At 42.2% G+C, this 23,735-nt stretch overlaps 1 protein-coding gene across 9 annotated transcripts in view; it reads right to left on the bottom strand.

Annotated features, from left to right (window-relative positions):
• LOC100619978 (zinc finger protein OZF-like) overlaps window positions 1-23,715 on the bottom strand; it is a 29,111-nt gene extending 5,396 nt beyond the window's left edge. Inside the window, exons 1-5 of one of the 9 annotated variants that reach the window (XM_056825711.1) lie at window positions 23,501-23,684; window positions 12,053-12,177; window positions 10,381-10,507; window positions 7,613-7,708; window positions 5,559-5,695 (exon numbers count right to left, since the gene is read on the bottom strand). In XM_056825711.1, coding sequence (XP_056681689.1) covers window positions 5,559-5,695; window positions 7,613-7,708; window positions 10,381-10,507; window positions 12,053-12,177; window positions 23,501-23,552 — 537 coding nt within the window. In that variant the 5' untranslated portion in view covers window positions 23,553-23,684. The other 8 variants (XM_056825713.1, XM_056825712.1, XM_056825714.1 and 5 more) reach the window with 8 other exon arrangements.
• Between the last annotated feature and the right edge of the window lie 20 nt (window positions 23,716-23,735).

Here is a 23,735-nt window from a genome sequence, read left to right as displayed (position 1 = left end):
TTCTTATCCCCGTCTCCATTATAATGACTCTCTGATTAGAAGGAAAATAACCATCAGAGGGAGGAGTAATTGGAACTTTGGTCATGTTATAGAAATGTTTTATTGTATAGCACTCAGATTTTAACCAATAAAGAATATATGGCTATTTCTCCAAGAATAATGTGGTTTCTCAATAGGGGCATGAAATTCCCATAAGCAAAAAAATGTGTCTCTTTTACCATTGATCCCAGGAAAAAGGGTGCCTTGCTTCTTGCTTATGAAGGGAATTGTGTCCTGTTTCTCTTTAGTCTGATAGCTCAACCTTAGGATGTTTCCCGGGTCCCCATTAGTTGATATTTCCAGAGACAAGGTGGACTTGGACACCTCAAATCCTCCCTTATTACTTCATCAGACCCAGAAATCGGCCAACTGCATCATGAGCAGTCCTTGAATAGAATGGACTGAACAGTAAAGACCAGGTCCCAAACTCTTCCACATCATCCCCATGCAATCTTATTTTGTTTCTTTGGCAAGATCCTTATGTGCCAGCAAAAACCAGGAAACAAGCGAGTGCCAATTAATTGAGGAATGATTAAAAAAACTGTAATAGCCAACAACTACTGAGGAACAATAACAAGCATTTTTGCACAATATGAAATTTGGGGTTTAAGGAGGCTCCTCTGTGGGATAGTCTATGAAATCTGTGGTAAAGCAAAACACCTTTCCTGGGGAATTGGAGACATTGATTCTTATCTAGCATTAGGGATCCAGTATATAGTCAAGTATGAGCTCAAGGAGAAGCCTTTCTTCTAATCATTCCCTTCATACCCCTTCATTCTAGAAATATTGTTCACTACTGATCATACAATTCTTCTCCTCCATCATTTCATTTTATTTTTTGACAATTATGTGTAAAAACAGTATCCAACATCTAAAAAAACAAAATTAAGTCTTGGGTTTTCTCCCCCACGCCCAAGAGATGTTAAGCATTCTTTTTTTTTTTTTAACCCTCATCTTCCATCTTGGAATCAATACTGTGTATTGGTTCCAAGGCAGAAGAGTGGTAAGGGCTAGGCAATGGGGGTTAAGTGACTTACCCAGGGTCACACAGCTGGGATATGTTTGAAGCCAGATTTGAACCTAGGACCTCCTGTCTCTAGGCCTGGCTCTCAATCCACTGAGCTACCCAGCTACTCCTGATGTTAAGCAATCTTATATAGATTTTGCATGTGCAATCATATAAAACATTTTTCTATATTGATAATTCTAAAGAACTAAATTCAAACAAACAAAAGAAAAAATCAAAAAGTGACAATATTTATCCTTGGTTTGGATTCTGACTCCATGAGTGAAGTGGGGTACTTCATAAAGTGAGTCTGAACACCCAGAAATTAAATTATTAGAACCATTATTTATTAATAAAGAATCTTTTAAAAAAATAAAGAAAGAATCTATCAGCTGGGACAGACTTCCCTAGTGGAAGCTACCCTGAACTGAAGCTACAGTTTATATAGGTTACAAGATAAAAGGTTATTTCCTTTCACATAAGGTTTCTTATTTGTCAAAGCAAGCCTTATCATAAACCCAAGTGTGTGGGGTCAGCAAGTGGGCAACACTCAGGTCACTCAGGGGTTATTGACTTTCATATGTACCTAATCACTTATCTTTTCATTCCATCCTGACCTCTTTGTTTGTTCTGATGTTCCTTTGTTTCCTGACCTTCCTTTCTCAGCCCTAGGTTACTTGGATTCTAGCCTCCCACCTATATAAGCTGCTTGACCTCCTGGGGAAACTGGGTCAGTTTCCTAAAAAATGCAGGAATGGATGAATCTGCTTTATCTACTTCAATTCTATTTTATTCTCTAACCTATTTCACTTACTCAGACTACTTCATGAGTTCTTTGGAAAAAGATGAAATTTTTTATTATGAGGCCTTTGGGGTTATTTTGGATTATTGTATTGTTGAGAATAACTCAATTCATAATTGTTTTGCATATAATATTGCGGTCCCAATGTGCAATATTCTCCTGGTGTTGCTCTCAAAGGACTTTCCAGGTGTTTCTGAGCTCCTCCTTGTCCTCATTAGTTATAAAACAATTGTATTCCATGACAATCACGTGCCACCATTTCCTCAGCCATTTACCAATTGATGAGCTGCCTCTGTAGCATCCCAAGCATATTCACATCTATGAATCATAAATGACTGTATGGCGACTGTGTCGAAATGGCCATCTGGCCTGTTGCCTAAGGCAAACTCATTAACATGCTCGGAGTCAATTCCCTGAGAAAGCTCGGTTTGTAATCTACATGGCCAAAAAGGTGTTACTCTCACCCCACTATCTAATCCTCTTTGTCCATGCTGTGTAACGTGGTTACTACGTGCTTGAGAAGACTTCCCTAATCAGAGGAAGGCAATAAATACAGAGACCCGACCTTGAATCTCTCTTGGATCTTCAATCTTCTCTAGCAATGTCTCCGTCTCTCTCCCTCTCTAGACCTTCTCCTTCCCTGAGGCTGTAACCTATCTAGGCCTGCATTCCCTACCTTAATCTCCTCCTCCACCTAGTGTTCCTTTGTACTCATACTTTCCTATCAAGGGGAGTATCAGAGGTCTGCCTGCCTATTCAAACACTGACTTGTCCGTGTCTTTCATTCTCCACCCTGGTTCTCGGTTCCTATCTCTCCTCGGGTCCCATCACAAAGGGGAGCCCCTTCCCTTGTGGGACCCTGCTGGTCAGGGAAGTTCATTAGGAACACCCCCACAGCCTCTTACTTTCCAATTCTTTTGTTACCACAAAAAGATCAGCTGTTTCTTTAAAAAGAAAAAACCCACATATAGGGCCTCTCCCTTTTTGTTTATTAATGTCCTTTTAACATATTTCCAAACTGCTCTCCAAAAGGGTCGAATCAGTTCACTAGTCCTCCAATGGTTCACTAGTATCAGTTTTCCCACATCTCCTCCAACTTGGGTCACTTTCCTTTTCTGTCATAATAGCCAATCTAATAGATACGGGGTGGTCCCTCAGACTTCTCATAATTTACATTTCTCCAAATAATAGTCATCATTCTCCTCCTGAGGAAAACACATACAACTTGAGCACATTCATTAGGTTTTTCTGCACTATGAACCCTCTGATATCAACTAAGAAATATGATCTCTGGCTAAAGGCCTTCCTATATGGAATCCATCTGGAACTGGTCAGGTCTAAAGATACTTTCTCCTACTGAACAAGCTCTGAACTCTACATTTCAATGTCTTTCTTCATTCATGACAGTAATAAGATTTCTGTCCAAAGTGAATTCTCATTAGGAATAAGAAGAGATGATTGTTGCCTGAAGGCCTCACCATCACATTCCTAAAGTTTCTCTCTAGTAAGGATCCTATTATGTCAAAAAAGCTAAGAGTGCCAACTATAAGATCAGTCTCAGTCATGAGGTCTCTCTCCAATAAAGATTTCCTGACATGAAGCAACTGTGGAGCTTTATGTGAAAGCCTATGCAAATTAATGACATTCATAAAGTTTCTCTACAATGTGGATGTTCTGATGTGTGGCAAGAGAGACTTTTCATACAAAACCCTATCTTTTATATTCAGAATCTGTGGAGGGGATCTTGAAAATGTCAAAGTATAACCCCTTTATTATTAAAAAGAGGTTGGGGAAACCATCAATGCAATGCTTTATTGAGAGAGAAAATGTGGAACACTAACTCAAGGCATTGACCTAAGACAAATACACCCAAAATTTGCAGAAAAATCCCTTATTTATAGGAGAATGGTGATATGATAAAGCCTCTCTGAAGGGATGATAGCATTTTTACAATGGTTGAAATCCGGAAATAAAGGACAAGGATATGAAATAGCTTTACAATGGATACATTTAAGGAAATTTAACATTTTAAAGAAATAATCAGGAAGCTGGAGACAGATAAAAAGAGGGGAGCTCTGGGGAACTGGATTATCAGGGATGGACTGAGTTTTTACAATGGGTACACAGTATCATTCCAGCCTTTGGGCTTGAATACCTGGAGGAACCTTTGATTCAATGGGAAGAACTTTTAAGACAAAAGGGTATTTATGAATTGATCATGTGGTGCTTCAGGGTCTAAGAACTGCCAAAACATTTAAAGGTTGTAAGGTTTTTGTCCTACAGGAAGAAGAGTGGAGGGCGAGGTAATCTTCTCTTGAAGGAGTTTGATAGGGTAGACAGGGAAGGAAGGGAGACCAGCTTTACTAACGTAGTTATTAATAATTATTACCTTGAGAATAACACACTAACTTTTCACTCCACACGAAAAGGTTTCTCTCCAGGGTGGATCTTCTTATGTGTGTCAAGATTGCTTCTCTGTGTGAAAGCCTTTCCACAGAGTTTACATTTATAGGGTTTCTCTCCTGTGTGAATTCTCTGGTGTGCAACAAGATCACCCTTCCGCATGAAAGTCTTTCCACAGTGTTTACATTTATAGGGTTTCTCTCCAGTGTGGATTCTCTGATGTACAGTAAGATGGCCCCTCTCTGTGAAAGCCTTTCCACATTGTTTACATTCATAAGGCTTCTCTCCAGTGTGGATTCTCTGATGTGCAACAAGATTGCCCTTCCCATTTAAAGCCTTTCCACATTGTTTACATTCATAAGGTTTATCTCCAGTGTGCATTCTCTGATGTGTAGCAAGATGGTACCTATTTGTGAAAGCCTTTCCACACTGTTTACATTCATAAGGCTTCTCTCCAGTGTGGTTTCTCTGATGTACAGAAAGAGTGCTCTTCCTTGTGAAAGTCTTTCCACATTGTTTACATTCATAAGGTTTCTCTCCACTGTGGACAGTCTTGTGTCTGGCAAGACCGAGACTACGTGTGAAAGTCTTTCTACATTGTTTACATTCATAAGGTTTCTCTCCAGTGTGGATTCTCTGATGTTTAGCCAAAGCACTTCTCTCTGTGAAAGCCTTTCCACACTGTTTACATTTGTAAGGCTTCTCTCCAGTGTGGATTCTCTTATGCGCTTCAAGATTGCTCCTATCTGCGAAAGCCTTTCCACACTGTTTACATTCATATGGCTTCTCTCCAGTGTGGATTCTCTGATGTCTGGCAAGATTGCATTTCTGAGTGAAAGCCTTTCCACAGTATTTACATTCATAAGGTTTCTCTCCAGTGTGGATTCTCTGATGTCTTGCAAGATGGCCTTTCTGTATAAAAGTCTTTCCACATTGCTTACATTCATAAGGTTTCTTTCCACAGTGGTTTACTTGATGTACAACAAGTTCACAGTTATGACTGGAAGGTTTCCTACCTTTATTACTCACAGAAACCATCTTTACACGTTTACTTTTTTGATGTCTGATGAGATCTAAATGCAAGCCAAAGGGTATTCTCCCTAGGTTACCTTGATACATGGGCATTTCAGGAGGTTCCTTAGGGGACTGAATAAGTCCTATATTTTTAGGAAAGTATTTGCTGTATTTACTATCCTGACAACACTCATTTCCTGAGGTCAATTTTGTATAATGATTTAGGACTGAATATTGGCTGAATTTCTCTGCAGTCTCATTAAATTCAAAGTCATTCTTTGGATTTTTATTTACCTTCATATTAGAGCCACAGATTTCTCTCAAAGAGTAGTTACAAGGACCCTCAGTTATGAATCGTTGGGGGTCACATCCTTCCACAAAAAGGTTTAGCTGTGTAGACATCTCCTTCACTTCAAAATAAGTCTCTGCCTCTGAAGAAAACAAATAATGATATAAACACAGAAGGAAGAAGGACACACACACAATATGTATTCTTTCTTCTTGTGGCAGAAAGGCAACTGATTTTTATTCTATTTCCCAGGCAAAAAAGATTTTTGAAACTTAAATAAGCAGAACCAGTCTTGGTATACACTATTTGATCATATCTGCAAGATGGATAATTTTAGAAATACTTTCACATATAACAACAATGAAATCTCACATCTGTTATAAGGGTTTCCTAACCCTTCTTGATTATTGGTATAGTATGGTGTTACCAATAATTTTGTCCTGGGTGGACAGGCTGTTGAGAAAGATAGCTTCTCAGAGTAGTCTTAAGAATTACAGCTTAGCCAGTTATATAAAAAAATATTTATTATGGGTAAAAACAACTAAAGGAAAGGATAGTAAAAGGAAACAAATAGAAAGGAAACTCTTATAATATACAAGTCCCTAAGCTAATAATTCTTACTCTAACCACCAAACCAAAATCTGATCTGCAAGGATTTGCTTCTACTCTAAAGCTGAGGCTATTCTCTCATCCTAATTTATCCAAATCCTCCAAAACCTTAATCTATCTATTCTAATCTAAATCATTAACTTATACACAAGAGGAATGAGTTAGGTTTCTCTTTGTTGCCATATAGGTTGAAAAACATCTCAGAATCTCAACAGCCTTTCTCTACTTGCTCAGAAACCTGTTGGGGCTTGCACTGGTATTGCACCCAACAATTTTCTTCACTTGGCAGATCTGTTAGATGACATTTAGATGTGAAAAATATTGAGATTTTCCAATCTCACTGAGCAGCTCTTGGGACCTCCTTTCAGAACAGTCAGCCCAAAGAGTGAAAGTCTGTTGCACAATTGTCTCTCAAAGCACTCTAGGAAAAATCTCTCTTACCCATAAATTCACCTGAGATTCCATTCATATATTTTTTTAAACCCTTACCTTCCACCTTAGAATCAATGCTGGATATTGGTTCTAAGACAGAAAAGTGGTAAGAGCTAGGCCATGGAGGTAAAGTGACTTGCCCAGGGTAACATAGCTGGGAAGTGTCTGAGGCCAAATTTGAACCTAGAACCTCCCATCTCTAGGCCTGGCTCTCAATCCATTGAGCTACCCAGCTGCTCCCTCCATTCAGATTTTAAAGAAACCCAACTTATGAATCTCTCTCATGCATTAATCAATAAATTATGTCACTTAACTCTATTTCCTAATGAACTCTTACTTCATTGAGAAATAATTCTCTACACAAAGTGTGACCTAGGCAGGCCCAAGATCCTCATCATATTTTGCAACTCATATCATGAGTAAGGAATGGAGGAATGGCCTGACCAACTTCCTGGCAGCTAGACTACAACTCAAACTCTGTGCCTGAGCATGCTTTGTCCATAGTATTGGACAGTCTTTCTATCTTTCTTAAAATGCCATGCTTCAGGGGCAGTTCTTCTGCATTGGAGCTAATACACAATATTGACTCCAAGATGGAAAGTAAGCGTTTAAAAAAAAAAAGCCATGCTTCGATTATTCTTAACATTTTGTGAATCTCGGGTAACCTTCCAGATAGTCTGTTCTCATTGTTTTGGAAGTACTATCACATGGTCATTCTTGATCAATTTTATATGCTAAGCTGAGAAACAACTTCACTCTTTCAAATTCTTATGTGGTACTTGTCAAAGTGGAATATAAGGTTTCTTCTTTTCTCTACAGATACAAAGGTATTATGTCACTTAGGGCAGACACACCAAATATTCATCTCTATACTGAGTCTATCATCCATCTCTCAGGAAATGAACAGTATGATTTGGGATTAGTCTGTCAGCCCCAAAGTCTAGCACTCTCTTCACTACAATAAATAAAAGTCTTTTGGGATAACAGGCCTCATACAACCTGTTTTCACCTCACTCACCTGGACAGGAGCTCCTTGGGTCTTCTTGCTCTAGCAGCCAGGATGCTTCCCCTTGCTGGAAACAGGAGATAAAATTTTCTCTAGGAACTGGAAGCCCTAGGCATAAGAAAGACAAAAAGAATTAGCAGCGAAAAATAAAAAATATGGTCTTTTTAATGGCATGCAAGTAAGGCCTACAGAATGGTTTCTGTTGTAGTCACTGTAGGGACATTTGCAGGAGGGCAGAGATCATGGAACCCATTTACAATCAGAAAATTCCATCTTTATTTACCTCTTGTAATAGAAGGATAGGCACATTCCACAATTTCCACTATCTAGAAATTAAAGGTAGCTGATAGCAAAGGAAGAACTTGAGTCAGAAAAACAAATTGAATTGAGCCTCAGAGAGATGGCAAGTGGGTGCTCCTGGGCAAATTATTTAACCTGTTTGCCTCAGGTGCCTCAACAATGAATTGAAGACAATAAGAGTATGAAACTCATAGGAAGGTTGTTAAATGAATGAACTCCTTTACCCAGGAGAGGACACAGAGCAGGTATTTTGAAATGTTTATTCCCTTCCTTTCCAATTCCTATCATGTGGCTCACAATTTGAGGAAAGAATGAAGGAGGAATAAGGATAAACCGAGTACACTAAGCAGAATTAGTGGCTGTGAACTACACTTTTATACCTCTTTAAAATTTTATTTTCATATTATTTATTTTTATAAGTGAATAATCATATAAAACCACAACCTCAAAACAAAAATCCAAATAAACAACTTAATAATTATATACTTTCATTGGGATTCCAACTCCAACAATTCTTTATCTGGAGGCATTCTTTGTCATAAGTTCCTCAGAATTGTACTGCATCACTGTATTGCTAAGAAAAGCCAAGACTACCACAGTTGTTTATTCCACAATACTACTGTTATTGTGCAGAATGTTCTCCTGGTTCTGCTTATTTCACTCTGCATCAGTTCATCTTAGTCTTTCTAGCTCTTTCTGAAATCATCCCATTCATCATTTCTTATATTACAATAGTATTCCATCACCATCGTGTACCAGTTTGTTCAGTCATTTGTCAACTGGCAAACATCCCTTCAATTTCTAATTCTTTGCTACCACCAAAAGAACAGTCACAAATATTTTCCTACAAGTAGGACCTTCTCCCTTTTTCTGATCTCTTTGGGGTACAGACCTAGTAGTAGTATTACTGGATTAAAAGGGTTGCATGATGTTAACACCCTTTTGGAATAATTCCAAATCACTCTCCAGAATGGATAAATCAGTTCACAACTGTACAATCAATGCATTATGAGTCCCAATTTTGCCACATTCCAACCAACCATTCTCATTTTCCTTTACTGTTATATTGGCCAATCTAGTAGGAGTGAGGCGGAAACTCCAAGTTCTTTTTAACTTACTTCTCTAATCTAGATGGATTCAGAACATTTTTCCATATGATTAGTGTGAATCTTAAAACTGCTCAAACTCTACCTTAGAAGGTTATGGTTAATGTTATTACCCATTTAAACAATGGAGGTACTTGATCAGGAATATATTGAGAACTTTACAATTACTCCACCCATACTTAGTCATACCTTAGGGGAAGATAAAGTTGTAAAGCTCCTTACTGAACAATGAAAAAGTACTTAACTCATACTTATAGTGAGGCAAAAGCCCTTAAGATAGGTCTATTTTTAGATGTAATACAAAAGGGTGCTAAGTACCTATGAAGGTCAAATTAATCACTAAAAGGGCAAGCTTAGCAAAGAGATGTGAAATACTCAGAAGTTTTAGTCTACCCAGAGAAGGTGATAACAAGATGTGAATTAAGAATGGTCAGTCTTTTGGAAAATGTCTACTGTGATTGGTAGTGAAAACTTAGGAGAGGTGACATAGGAGAAAATTTCTCTTTAAAAGGAGCTGTCTGAACCAGTTGAAGTGAGTTCAGAATAGTTTAACTTAGGAAGCTGAATTGGAGGCTCTCTCTCGGTGGCTGAACTTAGTTGAGCTCAGGAGCTGAACTGGAGGGTCTCTCTGAACACTAGAGTTTTGCCTGGGACAAAATCTTGTGGTGAGTAATAAAAGACTGACTAGTTTCTCTTAAAGCTCTGGCCTAGGCCCTTTCCTATTATTTTCTCTTACTCTGTCTCTTTCTCTTCTCTTAATTCCTTAATTTGTATTAATTAAAATCTCCATAAAACCCAGCTGACTTGGGTATTTCATATTTGGGAATTTTCCCATGGCGACCACTTATTTTTTAATATAAAATCAAGACACTAAAAATTATCTTTACAGTTTTGGCAATTCAAAGTCTTGAACCCATATTTTTGCGGTTACATTAGTGAGAGCTTTGATTTCTTCTGGAACCTGCTGCTTATTCATAACCTTTTGCTATTTGTCGATAAGGGAATAACTTGGATTCTTATTAGAATTTTTTTTAAGCCCTTACCTTCTGCCTTGGAGCCAATACTGTGTATTGGCTCCAAGGCAGAAGAGTGGTAAAGGCTAGGCAATAGGGGTTAAGTGACTTGCCTAGGGTCACACAACTGGAAAGTGTCTGAGGCCACATTTGAAACTAGGACCTCCCATCTCTGGGGCTTGGCTCTCAATACACTGAGCCACCCAGCTGCCCCAATTTGAATTGTTTTAAACAAAAAGTAGAACCCAGGGAAAAGATCAGTACTTTTCTTTTTTAAGGCTCAAAATCCTATACATTTGGCTTGGAATGAAGACATTCTCTTAATGAAAGATTCAGGGTTAACAGAGGAAATGGTCCTTACCCACAGAGAGTAAATTCTGCATATTCTCCAGCATGACCTCCAGGTACAGCTCTTTCTGAGAATGGTCCAACAGGCTCCACTCCTCCTGGGTGAAATCTACAGTCACATCCTTGAGTGTTATTGATCCCTAAACCAGCAAAAGTCACAAGACATAGAGCTGAACCTTCAGAATTAATCTAGTACCACCCTCATTAAATGACTGCAGGACACTGAAGAACACAAAGGATTTACCCAAACTTTAACCATGAAGAGTTAGAGCTAGCACTAGAGACCAGTTATTCAGTGGGAATAGAAATCCAGAAGAAAACAAATGATTTATCACTTGTTTTTTATGGATATATGATTAAGGGTTTTGTTTTTAAAAGATTACTCTTACAAAAATGAATAATATGGAAATGGGTTTTGAGTGATAATATACATAGAACCCAGGGGAATTGCTTGTCAACTCCAGAAGGGGGAAGGGAAGATGGGAGGGGGAGAACAAAAACCATGTAACCATGGGGGGGGGGGAGATCTAAAATCTAAACAAAAGAATATCATAGCAATGAATGACAATTGAAGACTTCTGTTGGAAGGATAAAAGCTTTAGGTCTGTGAAATTATCTAGGAAAGCCCAGCAGAAAAATGATGAGTCTACAGCTGGCCTGAGGAGAACACAAGAAAACAACTTTGGTGTGTTCAGGTACTGTGTGATCCTTTGAAGATTTAGACCAACTAGAAGCTCCCCAAACCCCCAGAAAGGTACCTGTGACCTACGATGGTTCTGGAGGATTCATTAAATTCTCTTTTCTTAACCGAGAACTTGGGATCAAAGGTTCCGACCAAACACCACTGTTTCTTAACATCCCCAGTACCCTCCAGTCTGTTAATGACTACTAAGGATCTGTCAGACATCCATGAAACACTGTGGTGCACATCTCTAGGGGATTTTTGCTACAGGGGGGCTGAGTGCCATCTCCAGCTTCCATTGACCACAATTAAAGGTTGAGCTCGGAATGATGGCCCAGAGATGTCTCTGTTTCTAACACTATTTTCCATGGAGGGAACAAACATGGATGAACTGCAGGAACCCCCCATGCCAGGCACAGCTGGGGATCACTCAGGTTAGGTGGCTGCCCTATGCCTGATTGGCCTTCCAAGAACCAGAAGAGCCCTTTGATGTGGCACCTTCCTGCTAGGCCACGCCTCCCCGGCTCCCCCCCAGGCCTGTTCTCCTCTCTGGGGCAGCTCTCCTCAGCCAGCCCAGCCCCCTCCCCTGGTGCCCCTGTGCCCAGCTTGGTGCCAGCCCTTCCAGGCTCTTTCCTGCTTGAGCTGGAGAAGCCCAATGCTACTCCCATTCCCCAGCACCCACCACTGAGCCCCTTCTGTAGTCAGGGGGGGAATGGCTGTCAGAAGGGAATGTGGGAGATAACCTCAGTGACTGCCCTGGAGACTGCCTTTGCTGTGAGGGCAGAACAAGGTGCTGGATGTGCTCAGCAGTGCCCGCCCTGCCCCCGGCCCCTCCCCCACTTCTCACAGTCTAATGAGGCCCAAAGGCCTGGCTGAGGCTGAGCCACTGCCTGACCCAGGAACCAGGCCCAAGGCCTGGAGGCAGAAGCCTGGCTGAAGCCCTTCTCAGCAGCCCTTCCAGCCCTGCCCACAGTGCCCAGCCCTTTATTTAGGCTGCACTCACCTGGGAGGGGGGCCTCGGGGTCCCATGGGCCATTCCCTCTGGCTCTAGGCTCTTTGCTGGGGCCAGACTGGGGTCCTTCAGGTGGTGGGAGTCCCAAGGGGTAGGAAAACTTCCTCTTTGTGGGCCTGTGGGGAAGGAGAAAGGGGGAGGCCTCAGAGGGGCTCCCGGGCCTTCCCTGGCCTCAGGGGAGACTCTTACCACCAGGGGGTATAAAGGTTCAATTTCATGGTTGGACTTAAATGATATGAAATAATGTGGTCAATGAAATGATTATATCTCAAGTCAGAAGTTTATTTACCAAACTAGAAGGGAAACCATGAAGCAGGGAAATGTAAAAGAGGTTAGAGAAAATACCTAGAGTAGTCGTCAGCCAGGACGGCCAGTAGTGGGTAACCATGAGGCCTCCTCCAAGATGGAAGCTAGTCTCTTAGGAAGGGAGTCTGCCTTTCACTCATTCAACCTAGTAGTCCAGGAGTCAGAGTCTAAGTTGAAGCTGTAAAAAAGTGTTCTGATCCGCAGGCCTGGCGCTCAGGAGTGCCGGGCTGGGGCTCCAGAGGGCTGATGGGATCAGGGAAGCCTTTGGCAGGGGCCTTTAGGGAGGATTTTTGACCATAAAAATATGGTTTTCAAGACTGTGAATTGCCAAAACTGTAAAGATAATTTTAGTGTCTTGAATTAAATCAAAAATAAGTGGTCGCCATGGGAAAAATTCTCAAATATGAAAATACCCGTCAGCTGGGTTTTAATGGAGATTTTAATTAATACAAATGAAGGAATTAAGGGAAGGGAGAGAGACAGAGTAAGAGGAAATAGTAGGAAAGGGCCCAGGCCAAAGCTTTAAGAGAGACTAGTCAGTCTTTTATCCACTCACCACAATATTTGTCCCAAGCAAAATTCCAGTCCTTCACTGAAATCCTCAACTCCTTAACTGAATTCAGAGACCCAGCTCTGAACTCCTGACCTCCTCTAATTCAGCTTCCAAACTGAACTACAACATTCCACCTCTAGCTCCTTCCTTTTAAAGAAAATTTTCTCTTGTGTCACCTCCCTTAAATTTTCATATCTACCAATCACAGTAGACGTTTTCCCCAAGACTGATCATTCTTAGTTCACATCTTCTTTTGTTATCACCTTCTCTGGGTAGGCTAAAACTTCACACCTCTTGTGTTAAGCTTGCCTTTTGTAAGTAGCTTGACCTTTTAGTGATTAATTTAACCTTCATAGGTACCTAGCACCCTTTTATATTAGATCTAAAAATAGACCACCTAGCTTAAGGGTTTTGCTTCACTAGAAGTATGAGTTGGGGACTTTTCATTGTTCAGTAAGGAGTTTACAACTTTATCTTCCCCTAAAGTATGCCTAAGTATGGGTGGAGTAATGTAAAGTTCCCAAGACATTCCTAATCAAGTACCTCCATTTGTTACAATAAGGGAAGAGCTTAACCAAATCTTCTAAGGTACAATCTGAGCAGTTTTAAGATTCACAATTTACGCCTCTGGACAATGACCTTGTTTGGGGCTGTGTCTGACTGAATTTTCCTGGGACCACACAGGGGAGCTGGGCAGGGGCCGGAGCTGAGGCTTGCATCATGAAGCCCTCCTGCAGGGGGAAGCCAGCCGCTCTGGGCCCCGAACATAAAGAACAGGGACGCAGCGAGGTTCTTTTCTGTCATCTGTGCCTCCTGCCTCCACTGGCTAGATGTCATCTTCCCGCTGGAGAACTCAGAAATTCAGTCTCTCGGCCAGCACTTATGATGTGATTGCGGTGTGCCTGGCACCATGCCAGAGCTGGGGATACAAAGAGGCTTGAAGGTCCCGCCCTCAAGAAGCTCACCTGATAGGGAAACAGTCAAGCAAACAACTGGGCACAAACAAGATGTGGGTGGGTATGATCAGCAGAGGAGAGGTGCCAGCAGGGAAGGAGCCAGGAAGGGCCTCCTGAAGAAGAGCGGGGAGGGCCAAGGGGAGCACGAGCCAGAGCAGCGGGGGAAAGCGTGCTCAGGGCTGAGAGAGGAGGGTCTTGTTGAACAGCCCAACGCCAGTTACTGGCCTGAGAAAGGCCAGGTGGGGAGTCCCATGTGAGAAGCCCGGGTGGGTCAATCCTGATCCTGGAAGTGAAAGGGAACCAATGAGCAGGGGGTGACATGATGAGACTCCTCCTTTAGGAAAATCACTGAAGAAGGATGAATTGGAGGAGGGAGAGACTTGGGGAAGGCAGACCCCTGCAGCTACTGCAGTCCTCTGTCCAAGTGTGAGGGGAAAGGGCACTAGGATAGGGGCAGTGTCAGAGTAGAGGACTGGAGGGATGGAGAAGAGGTGAAATGGACAAAGCCCTGCAAAGGTGAAATGGACAAGGGAGAATGAAGAGGTGAAATAGGCAAGATGTGAAATAGACAAGAGAGACTATAAAAGTAAAATGGACAGAGCTCTGCAGAGGAGAAATGGACAAAAATGGCTGAGGGGTGAAATAGGCAAGAGAGGGTGCAGAGGTGAAACAGAGCCCTGCAGAAGAGAAATGTACAGAGAGAGCAAGCAGAGGTGAAATGGTGGGAAATGGACAGAGATGGTCCCTCACTAATAGACAAAGATAATATCTTGGAGATGGAATAAGGAATTCTCACATGTTGTGAAGTAAGAAAAAGAATGGATGATTTCTTTATTAATGAAGGGTTGACTGAGAAACAGAGGAGCTGTAAACAAAGATATGGATTCAGTACAAGCAGTTCCAGTTCCCAGGCTCCAGCACTATCCCTTGGATCAAATTAAGCAAACCTTGATAAAACACCAGCTATTTGCAAAACTGATGGTTGCTTAGGAATACAAAGATGAGAGCATCAAGCCCTCCCCAGGGAAAGTTTCCTTACTGGAGGAGGGTTGAAGTCAGATATACAATACATAATGTGTCAATAAACATTTAATGGCATTCCCTCAAAGGCCTGAGGAAACAGCAGCTGACTGGCCAGCAAGAAGGCACTCCAGGTAAGACACCTGGGTTACTTGAGAAGTATAACAGGAAAAATGTTCCTGCATTAATCTTCAAATCTGACTGGGCTTCTGCTTAGCATAACCCAGGTTCTTAGTTAAGCATTCAATTTGGTCTCAAAGCAATAGGTCCGTTTTCTCAGCTATACAGGTCTAGAGTCAATCAATGCAAGAAAATTTCCCACAGTGAGAAAATGGATAAAAAAACAAAATTAAACAATCTCAAACAATCTTATATATGCAGCAAACATATGTACAAAATAAAGACTTCAAAAATAAAAATGAGAAACCAAAACAAAACTTATTGTACATCCTATGAAGACTAAAAAAAGCAGGAATCATGCCATTGTTATTGTTTAGTTGTTTCAATCCTGTCTGCTCTTCATGATCCCACTTGGGGTTTTCTTGGCAAAGATATTGCAGTGGTTAGCTGTTTCCTTCTCCAGCTCATTTTACAAATGAGGAAATTGAGGCAAACAGGGTTAAGTTACTTGCCGAGGGTCACACAGCTAGTATGTGTCTGAATCCAGATTTGAACTTAGGTCTTTCTTACTCTAGGCACAGAGCTCTAGCCACTGAACCACTTCCTGTCCATGATCATGCCATTGGACAAACCAAAAATAGAAAGTTAAAATATCAAAAGGAATAAAGTAGGAAACAAATACTTAAAGGAATCATGAACAATTAGACGATGTCAATATGAAGTTATCTGCAACAAGTAGCATAGCATCTAAATTCATAAATGAAAAGTTAACTGAATTGCAAAAAGGTGAGAAAATAGCAATAATAATAGGACACTTTAATGTTCCTTTCTTAAATCTGGACAAATCAAACAAAAAGACAAGTAAAAGGGAAAATAAAGAACTAACTGTATAGTTTACAGCTCACTCATAGCTATTTAATGAGATTAGTTCCATAGTCCATAGACTTATTAGTTCCATATGATATCTTTATTTTTCTATTTATATTTCAATTCAGATATTTATTAGGTTCTTCCTAGGTGAAAAGCATTGCCCTAGGCAATGGGAAAAGACACACAATTTAAAACATACATTATCTCTGCCCTTATGGTGCTTGTATCTCATTCAGGTCTGGCAAATCAAATTACCATGTAAAATACCATAATACAAACTGACTTCCATTCTGATCTTCTCTGTTACAAGCTATCTTTTTTTTTTTAACTCTTTCCTTCTGTCTTGGAGTCAATACAGTATTGACTCCAAGATGGAGGTAAGGCAGAAGAGTGGTAAGGGTTAGGCAATGGGGGTCAAGTGACTTGCCCAGGGTCACACAGCTGGGAAGTGTCTGAGTTGTGTTTATTTTTTTAAAAACCCTCACCTTCTGTCTTGGAGTCATTGTTGTGTATTGGCTCCAAGGCAGAAGAGTGGTAAGGCTAGGCAATGGGGGTCAAGTGACTTGCCCAGGGTCACACAGCTGGGAAGTGTCTAAGGCCAAATTTGAACCCAGGACTTCCTGTCTCTAGGCCTGGCTCTCAATCCACTGAGCCACCCAGCTACCCCTTACAAGCTATCTTTTTAATAGCTATCATTCCTAACTTTCCTTATCTCATAATATCACTAGCAGTTCTTTCGGTTATCAGGCTATCCTTTTAATAATTCATTACCACACAATTTGGTCCTTAATATGTAGTTTTCTGTAGAGGATGATTGAATTGGCTAATCAGCCATGGGCATGTGGTTGTTGAAGATGCCTCCACAGACAACACGCTGTACCAGAAGATCCAGATGTGGTGATTTGAACTGTGTGGGGGTTGAATGCATTTGCTTTTTTTGTATGTATACTTTTATGCCAATTGGCTTTTTGTCAGTGTGTCTAGAAATCATTGATTTTGTTCTCTTTTCCTTTTATCCCCAAATTATTGTAATTTCATAGCTAGTATGTTTACAAGACCCATCGGAGAGACTAGTCTTCCTTGGGCCTCAGGGGGGTCAGTAAAAATGGTAAAAAAAAAAAGTAAAAAAATGTAAAAAAAATTTTTTGTGAACCCTAGACTTCAATCCCCAAAAGTTCTTGGTATTTCCCAGAATTCCCTAATCTCACCTGAGTCCCCAGGTTGGTGAGATCACAATTGGTATTTAATTGGCAGTAATGTCTACCTCTCTCTCTTCTATTCCATTGCAATGATGTAGTAAGTAAGCTAAGCGCAGGTATTCTGAATTGGCTAATCAGCCCTGGGCACGTGGTTTTTAAAATTTGTATCCTTGATTTCTAATAATCCTTAATAAACCTCATAAAATATAATATTTTTATTAGTAGAGATATAATTTAATTTTTACACCTTCTCTCTTCTCTCAATTCAGAATGCTCCAAGGGTTCAGATCCTCATGTCTGTAACCATGCGAAACAAGTTTACGCCTCAGTATAATTGTCTTTGGGGACTTGGTCTTTTTTTAGAAGCTTGGCTTTGACCACATAGCTTCTTGGCTTTTGGCCCCTTCCTTTGTCTCCTTGACTCCCCTCTACTCAGATGATGGTCCAACTCATGATGCCCCCCACATTATGCTCCATGTATTATCCTAGGATGCTCTCCTTCCCCCCATCTCTAACTTCCATCAAACTAAGCCTTCTGCAGAAGACCTTTCCTAGTGCCTTCCCTCTGGGATTATCTTCCAGTTATATTCTAGAGCTCTTGTACGAATAAAGATTGTTTCACCCATTAGAACAGGAGCTCCTTGAGGAGAGTGACTGAGTTTTTGCCTTTCTCCTATATCTGTAGTATGGATTTGTTAAACATTTAATCAATTCTTATGGGTTGACTGATACATAGTAATCAATTTATAAATGCTCACTTCCTGACCAAATGTCCAGGGAGCCGTTGTCTTTCTGGTGTGGTTTTGGGAAGTGTAGAAAGGAAAACTGAAGTAATTTTTGGACTTTCTGCCACTCAGGTGGAACCAACGGCAGTTGGAATGTTATAGAGAAGATATTGACAAGAATGACAGCTGGTGGGGGAGGGGCAACTGGGAGTGGCAGTTGGTCTCCTGAGTCTCTCTTCCTGGCCCTGGAAGGAGTCTCTCTCTCTGTATTGGGACAAGAGTCTCTATTCCTGATTTTTCCCAACTGTATGCTCTACCTGGATTCCTATGATCATGTCATCGAACAAAAGGATTTAAGAGGAGCGGTTTGAACTATAAGGCCGGTCTTTAGGGGTGTCAGCCTGACAAGACAGGCCCAACCAGCTATGAAGGTCAGAACTTTTCTTCCTCTTGCTGTCTACTGCTAAGACTGTGAATTTAAGAAAACTAGCACAGATTAGCATACACAGGAAGAAAAGAAACCCTTCACCAGCCTGTGAGGACTGGCCTCAGCTCAAAAGCTGAGAGAGACTCAAACCCAATCTAGGGAAATCCTGATTCCATCTTTCCAATCCAAACTTGTTATTAAATTCGTCTTTATTTAAATAACCGCAGTCAGATAAGAGGAGTGTCATTTCAGGGGACATAGAGGGAGCTGAACCTCAGGACAGCCATTCAACCATAAATGGTCCTTATTGGACCCCTGCTGGGTGACCTTGGTCTGGGGGAGGCTTGTCCCTCAGGAGGGTCCATGCTTACCTGCTCTGGGGTATCTTTCATATCAATCCATAGAGAAGGTGTCCCCTCAGGCTATCACAGTTGGCCCATTTCTGGGAACCCTAATTTTCAAAGACAGCCTCTTGGGCACGGGGCATCTCTCTCCTTTTACCTCACTGGCAGCCATATTCCCTCTGCCCCTGCAACCCCTCCATTCCCTGTTACAAAACCTTCAGTATCCCCTGTTCTTCAATCAACAACATTTCCCTATAATATTACAGAGGCTGTTGCATGGATTTCTTGTAGCAAGTCTTGTGAGTTTGGGGCATGTCCACCATCTTGGCTTCCACCTTTGTTGGTGCCCACATGGTTCTCTCAAAAACAGACCATGGGGGGAGGAGTCAAGATGGCTGCTTAGAAGCAGCAAAAGCTGAGTCCTCTGTCCTTCCAAACCAATCAAAAACAAAGTGCTTCAAGGGAACAGAAAACCAAATCTAACAACAGGACAGAGCCGGGGGACCCTCCTGCTCAATTCAACTTAAAAGGTATGCCAAGAAGTCTGAATTCTCAGGTTTAAGGAAAAGGAAGAAGGAAGGTCCCAGGACCCCTCCCCTACCTACTGTGCTAAGTCACTGGGGGTCACAGGAATCTCAGGGCAAGGGCTTCAGCTCAAAGGGAGTGCCATGCTGCTACAGTTGGACCAGGCTCAGGACTCTGACCTGAGCTGGCAGAGAGGCAGTTGGAGGAGAGGCTCCAAGGAAAGGGCAGTCTAGTCACAGCCACTACTCTCCATCTTGGGCCTCTACTTCTCAAGGTTTTGGCCTCAGGGTACATCAAGCTCCACAGATCATCTCTACTCCAGCTTATTCTAGTCTATCAAATGGGCAGATAAATCTTCAGAGGGCAAGGAAGCTCAATCTCCAATACCCCTTACCCACTGACTATACTGACAGCTGTGGTAAGAATCCAGCTGACTAAGATCCCAGGGCAAAGGCTGAAATGGGGACAAATACCTTGATAACAGAGCAGGAAACACAGCTCCCTTCTGCTTCACACCTTCAGCTTCTGCTGCAAGCTGGGGAAGATCTGACTTCAGGGCTCATTAATACTCCAACAGTCTAATCTAGTCAGTCAGCAGTCAGCAGAACAAAGAAGCCCCTTCAGGACAGAATGGTCCAAACCCACAGATCCAGCAAATAAACAGAGGAGCAAGATTACAGACAATGACAGGGGAAAAGATGGAAAAAATATGTAAACAACAGAAAAAGAAAAAAGAAATTACAGTCAACAGCTTCTATCCAGATAATGAACAAAGAGCAAATGGAACAGAGGGAGACCAAGGAACACCAAGCAAAAATGCAGAAACTTTAGTGAAATGGACACAGGCTTTGGAAGAACTCAAAACACAGTTCAAAAAACAATTAAGAAAGGCTCATTAATAGGTCTTGATCAGTGACACATGTTAAACCCAGTGGAATTATGCATCAGATACAGGAAGGGGGTGGGGGAGAAGGGGAGGGAAAAAACATGAGTCTTGTAACCATGGAAAAATATTCTAAATCTTCTAATTAAATAAAATTTTTCAAAAAGAGAGGCTGAAGACAATTGGGAAAAGAATTTAAAAAGCAAAATAAGTCATCTGGAAACAGAGGCACATGAACTAAAACAAGAAAATAGTGTCTTGAAAGCCAGAATTGACCAGCCTGAAAACAAGGCAAAGAAAGTGAATGATTACCGACAAAGAAAAACAGACCAGAAGGAAATGGATGACCAAAAAACCAGGGATGAAATTTAGTTTTCTAAACTTTAAAAATTAGAATCCAACAACTTCTCACCTGTGAGAAGCTTTATGTTAGGAAAATAGAAATAGGATAGAAGTTTTGGATTCCACGAAGGGCGTGAAGGAGCTAACCTTTGAGATGTTAATAATGAGTCAGTAATCAATTATTATTAATATTTTGGAGCCGCAGCCATGCTCCGATCAATGGACGTCACTGAAAGGCTGTATTCCGCCCAGAGATCCCCATTTAACACTGCACTGGTCAGAGGATGATATAGCTCAGCTGGGAGAATGAATAGAGACTGAAGGTATTAGAGAATGCTAGGTATTAGCATTGGAAAAGAGAGAGACACCTGGCCAAAGGCCAGGCCTCAGGTAAAGATAGAGAGGATAGAGAAAGGTAGAAATACAGAGCAGCAAACCTGTAAGCTCTCGTCCAAGAAGAAGGAGGAGCTGACCACGCTTCCCAATTTATTGTCTTTTTGATACGCAAATGAACTCAATACATATTGATAAGTTACATGATGCCTCAATACATATAGATGAGTTACATAGTGTATTGCCATTGGGTAATTGCAAATTACGACAAGTTGAAGGTGGAGTTTTTATCCTCAGGTGAGTGAGACAAAGGGAAGCCAGGTTTCTCGCCCTAACTTCAGCCACGAGAGTTCATTGCCATGCGCAGAATGGCCATGTGCTCATTCACAATACTTGTCTCTTCATAATACCTATGGGCTGGACTGCTACAAATTGACTTCACAAGGAAGCAAGAGTCTATTGAACAAAATCAAAAGATGAAAAAAATGCGGAAAATATGAAACACCTCACTGATAAAACTAAAGACATGGAAAATAGATTCAGAAGAGACAATTTAAGAATTATTGGACTACCAGAAAACCATGGCAAAAGAAAAATACTGGACACCATTCTACAGGAAATTACCCAAGAAAACTGCCCTGACATTCTTGAACAAGAGGGCAAAGTAGAGATTGAAAGAATCCACAGATCACCCTCTGCATTTAATCCCCAATGGACAACTGTAACTGCGAAAAATGTGGGTTTCAAGACTGTGAATTTGCCAAAACTGTAAAGATAATTTTAGTGTCTTGATTTTAATCAAAACATAAGTGGTCGCCATGGGAAAAATTCCCAAATATGAAAATACCCAAGTTAGCTGGGTTTTATGGAGATTTTAATTAATACAAATGAAAGGAAGGGAGAGAGAGAGAGTGTGTAAGAGGAAATAGTATGAAGGGCCCAGACCTGAGCCTTAAGAGAGACTAGTCAGTCTTTTATCACTTACCACAAGATTTGTCCCAAGCAAAACTCCAGTCCTTCACTGAAATCCTCAACTCCTGAACTGAGTTGAGAGACCCAGCTCCTCCAACTAACTCTAAACTCCAACTAAGTTCAGAGAGCCTCCTCTGATTCCTGACCTCCAATTCAGCCTCCAAAGCTGAACTACTCTCAATTTCAAACTCCCCTTCCTTTTAAAGTCTTGTGTCACCTCCCCTAAATTTTCACATCTACCAATCATAGTAGACGCTTTTCCCTAGGATTGCCCATTCTTAGTTCACACCATTCTTTAGTTCTCACCTTCTCTGGGTAGACTAAAACTTCACACCTCTTTTGCTAAGCTCACCTTTTGGAAGTTGCTTGACCTTTTAGTGATTAATTTAACCTTTATAGGTACTTAGCACCCTTTTGTATTAGATCTAAAAATAGACCACCTAGCTTAAGGTTCTAGCTTTACTATAAGTATGAGTTGGGGACTTTTCATTGTTCCATCAGGAGTTTACAACTTTATCTTCCCCTAAGGCACTGTCTCCCAAGACATTCCTGATCAAGTACCTTCATTTGTTACAATAAGGGAATAGCCTTAACCAAATGTTCTAAGGTAGAGTCTGAGCAGTTTTTCAGATTCACACAACCCAGGAATGTTATACCCAAATTCAAGAACTACCAGCACAAGGAAGAGATACTACAAAATGCTAAGAAGAAACCATTCAGATACCATGGAACCAGTTAGGATAACACAGGACCTGGCTGCATTCACACTGAAGGGCCGGAAGGCATGAAATAGGATATTCATGGAATAGGATATTCCAGAAAGCAAGGGAGCTGGGTCTACCACCAAGAATCGACTTCCAGCAAAACTGACTATTGGTGTAGGGAGAAGTGTGGTCATTGAACAAAAGAGAAGACTTCTAAGCACTGGTGAAGAAAAGACAGGACTTGTACAAAAGGATGCCCAGAGAACTCCCAAGGATCTTCTCTTCCCCAGGGAGTCGCAGCCCAGCCTGGGCACTGGCATCGTGGAATGGCCTTCTCTCCTCCTACCTCAGAGGCAAGGCCTAATGTGCCTGGGTGGTTCCGGGTGCTAGGGGAGAAGGGCAGGGGGCTTGGATGGGGCGGGCACAGAAGTTAGGAAGGCCCTTGAAGAGCAAACAGAGGGTCCTCTCGGGATCCTGGCTAAGAGCAGCCCGGGGAGGAGCCACTTGGATACTTGGGAGGAGGCTGGATTTGGGAAGGGAAGGATGGGTGGGGAAGGCCTGCCTATGGGGGGGTTCCACAGAGGATGCACCTGGGGGGGGGCTGTAGTGCCGCCCTGGGCAAGGGGGGTTGGGGACTCCTGTCTCTCCATCAGATGCTGGAGCACGGCCACCCCCAAAGGCTCTCCCTTCGCAGAAACTGGGAGAGAGGCTGCGGCCCACCCGGAGCCATGGCTGGGGGGTCTCTGAGGATCTCGGGCCCTTTGTTACGCCCAGGACATGGAGGCGCTGGGCCCCCGCTTTGAGCAAAGGAGGGAAAACAAGGAGCTCGAAGGCCCCTGGCACCCCTGGGAAAGCCGCACCACCCAGGACCCATCCAGGTCCCGGGCAGAGGGATGCTCTAATAGGGGAAGAGAACGCAGGAGACCGACCCTCCCCCAGGCTCCGTTATCGGTCTAAAGTACCGCCCCGCCCCCGTAGGGACGCGGCCTTCAGAGAACCGGGAGGGAGGGAGGGGGGCGCCTCGGGAGTCCAGTTGGGTTGGAGCTACCACATATGCCCCGCCCCCAGAGGCAGGAGACGGAGACTCCGGTGACCCCGAAGGTTGCACTGGGCCTCCTCGGACGGAGTGCAGGTCCGCAAAGGACCGCTCTCCTTTCTACCTGGTGGTGGTGGAAGAGGAGAAAACTGGGTTCCAGGAAAGATACCAATCATGGTTCACGAAGCGAATCCGCGCCTCACCGGGGGGCACTGCCATTCCTAAAATGAGCCGGACAGAACTAAGAACTCCATTTCCCAGGATTCCTTGCAGCGGTCACATAGACCGATGCAGCCTGGGAGTCGTAGTCCCAGGAGGAGGGCGATCCCGCCCGTTCGATCTTCCGACCTCGAGCCCGT

The sequence above is a fragment of the Monodelphis domestica genome, chromosome 4, assembly GCF_027887165.1.
Source record: "Monodelphis domestica isolate mMonDom1 chromosome 4, mMonDom1.pri, whole genome shotgun sequence".
In the NCBI taxonomy this organism is placed as follows: domain Eukaryota; kingdom Metazoa; phylum Chordata; class Mammalia; order Didelphimorphia; family Didelphidae; genus Monodelphis; species Monodelphis domestica.
The sequence above is the reverse complement of the archived record's forward strand: the minus strand, read 5'-3'. Positions and strand labels throughout refer to the sequence as shown.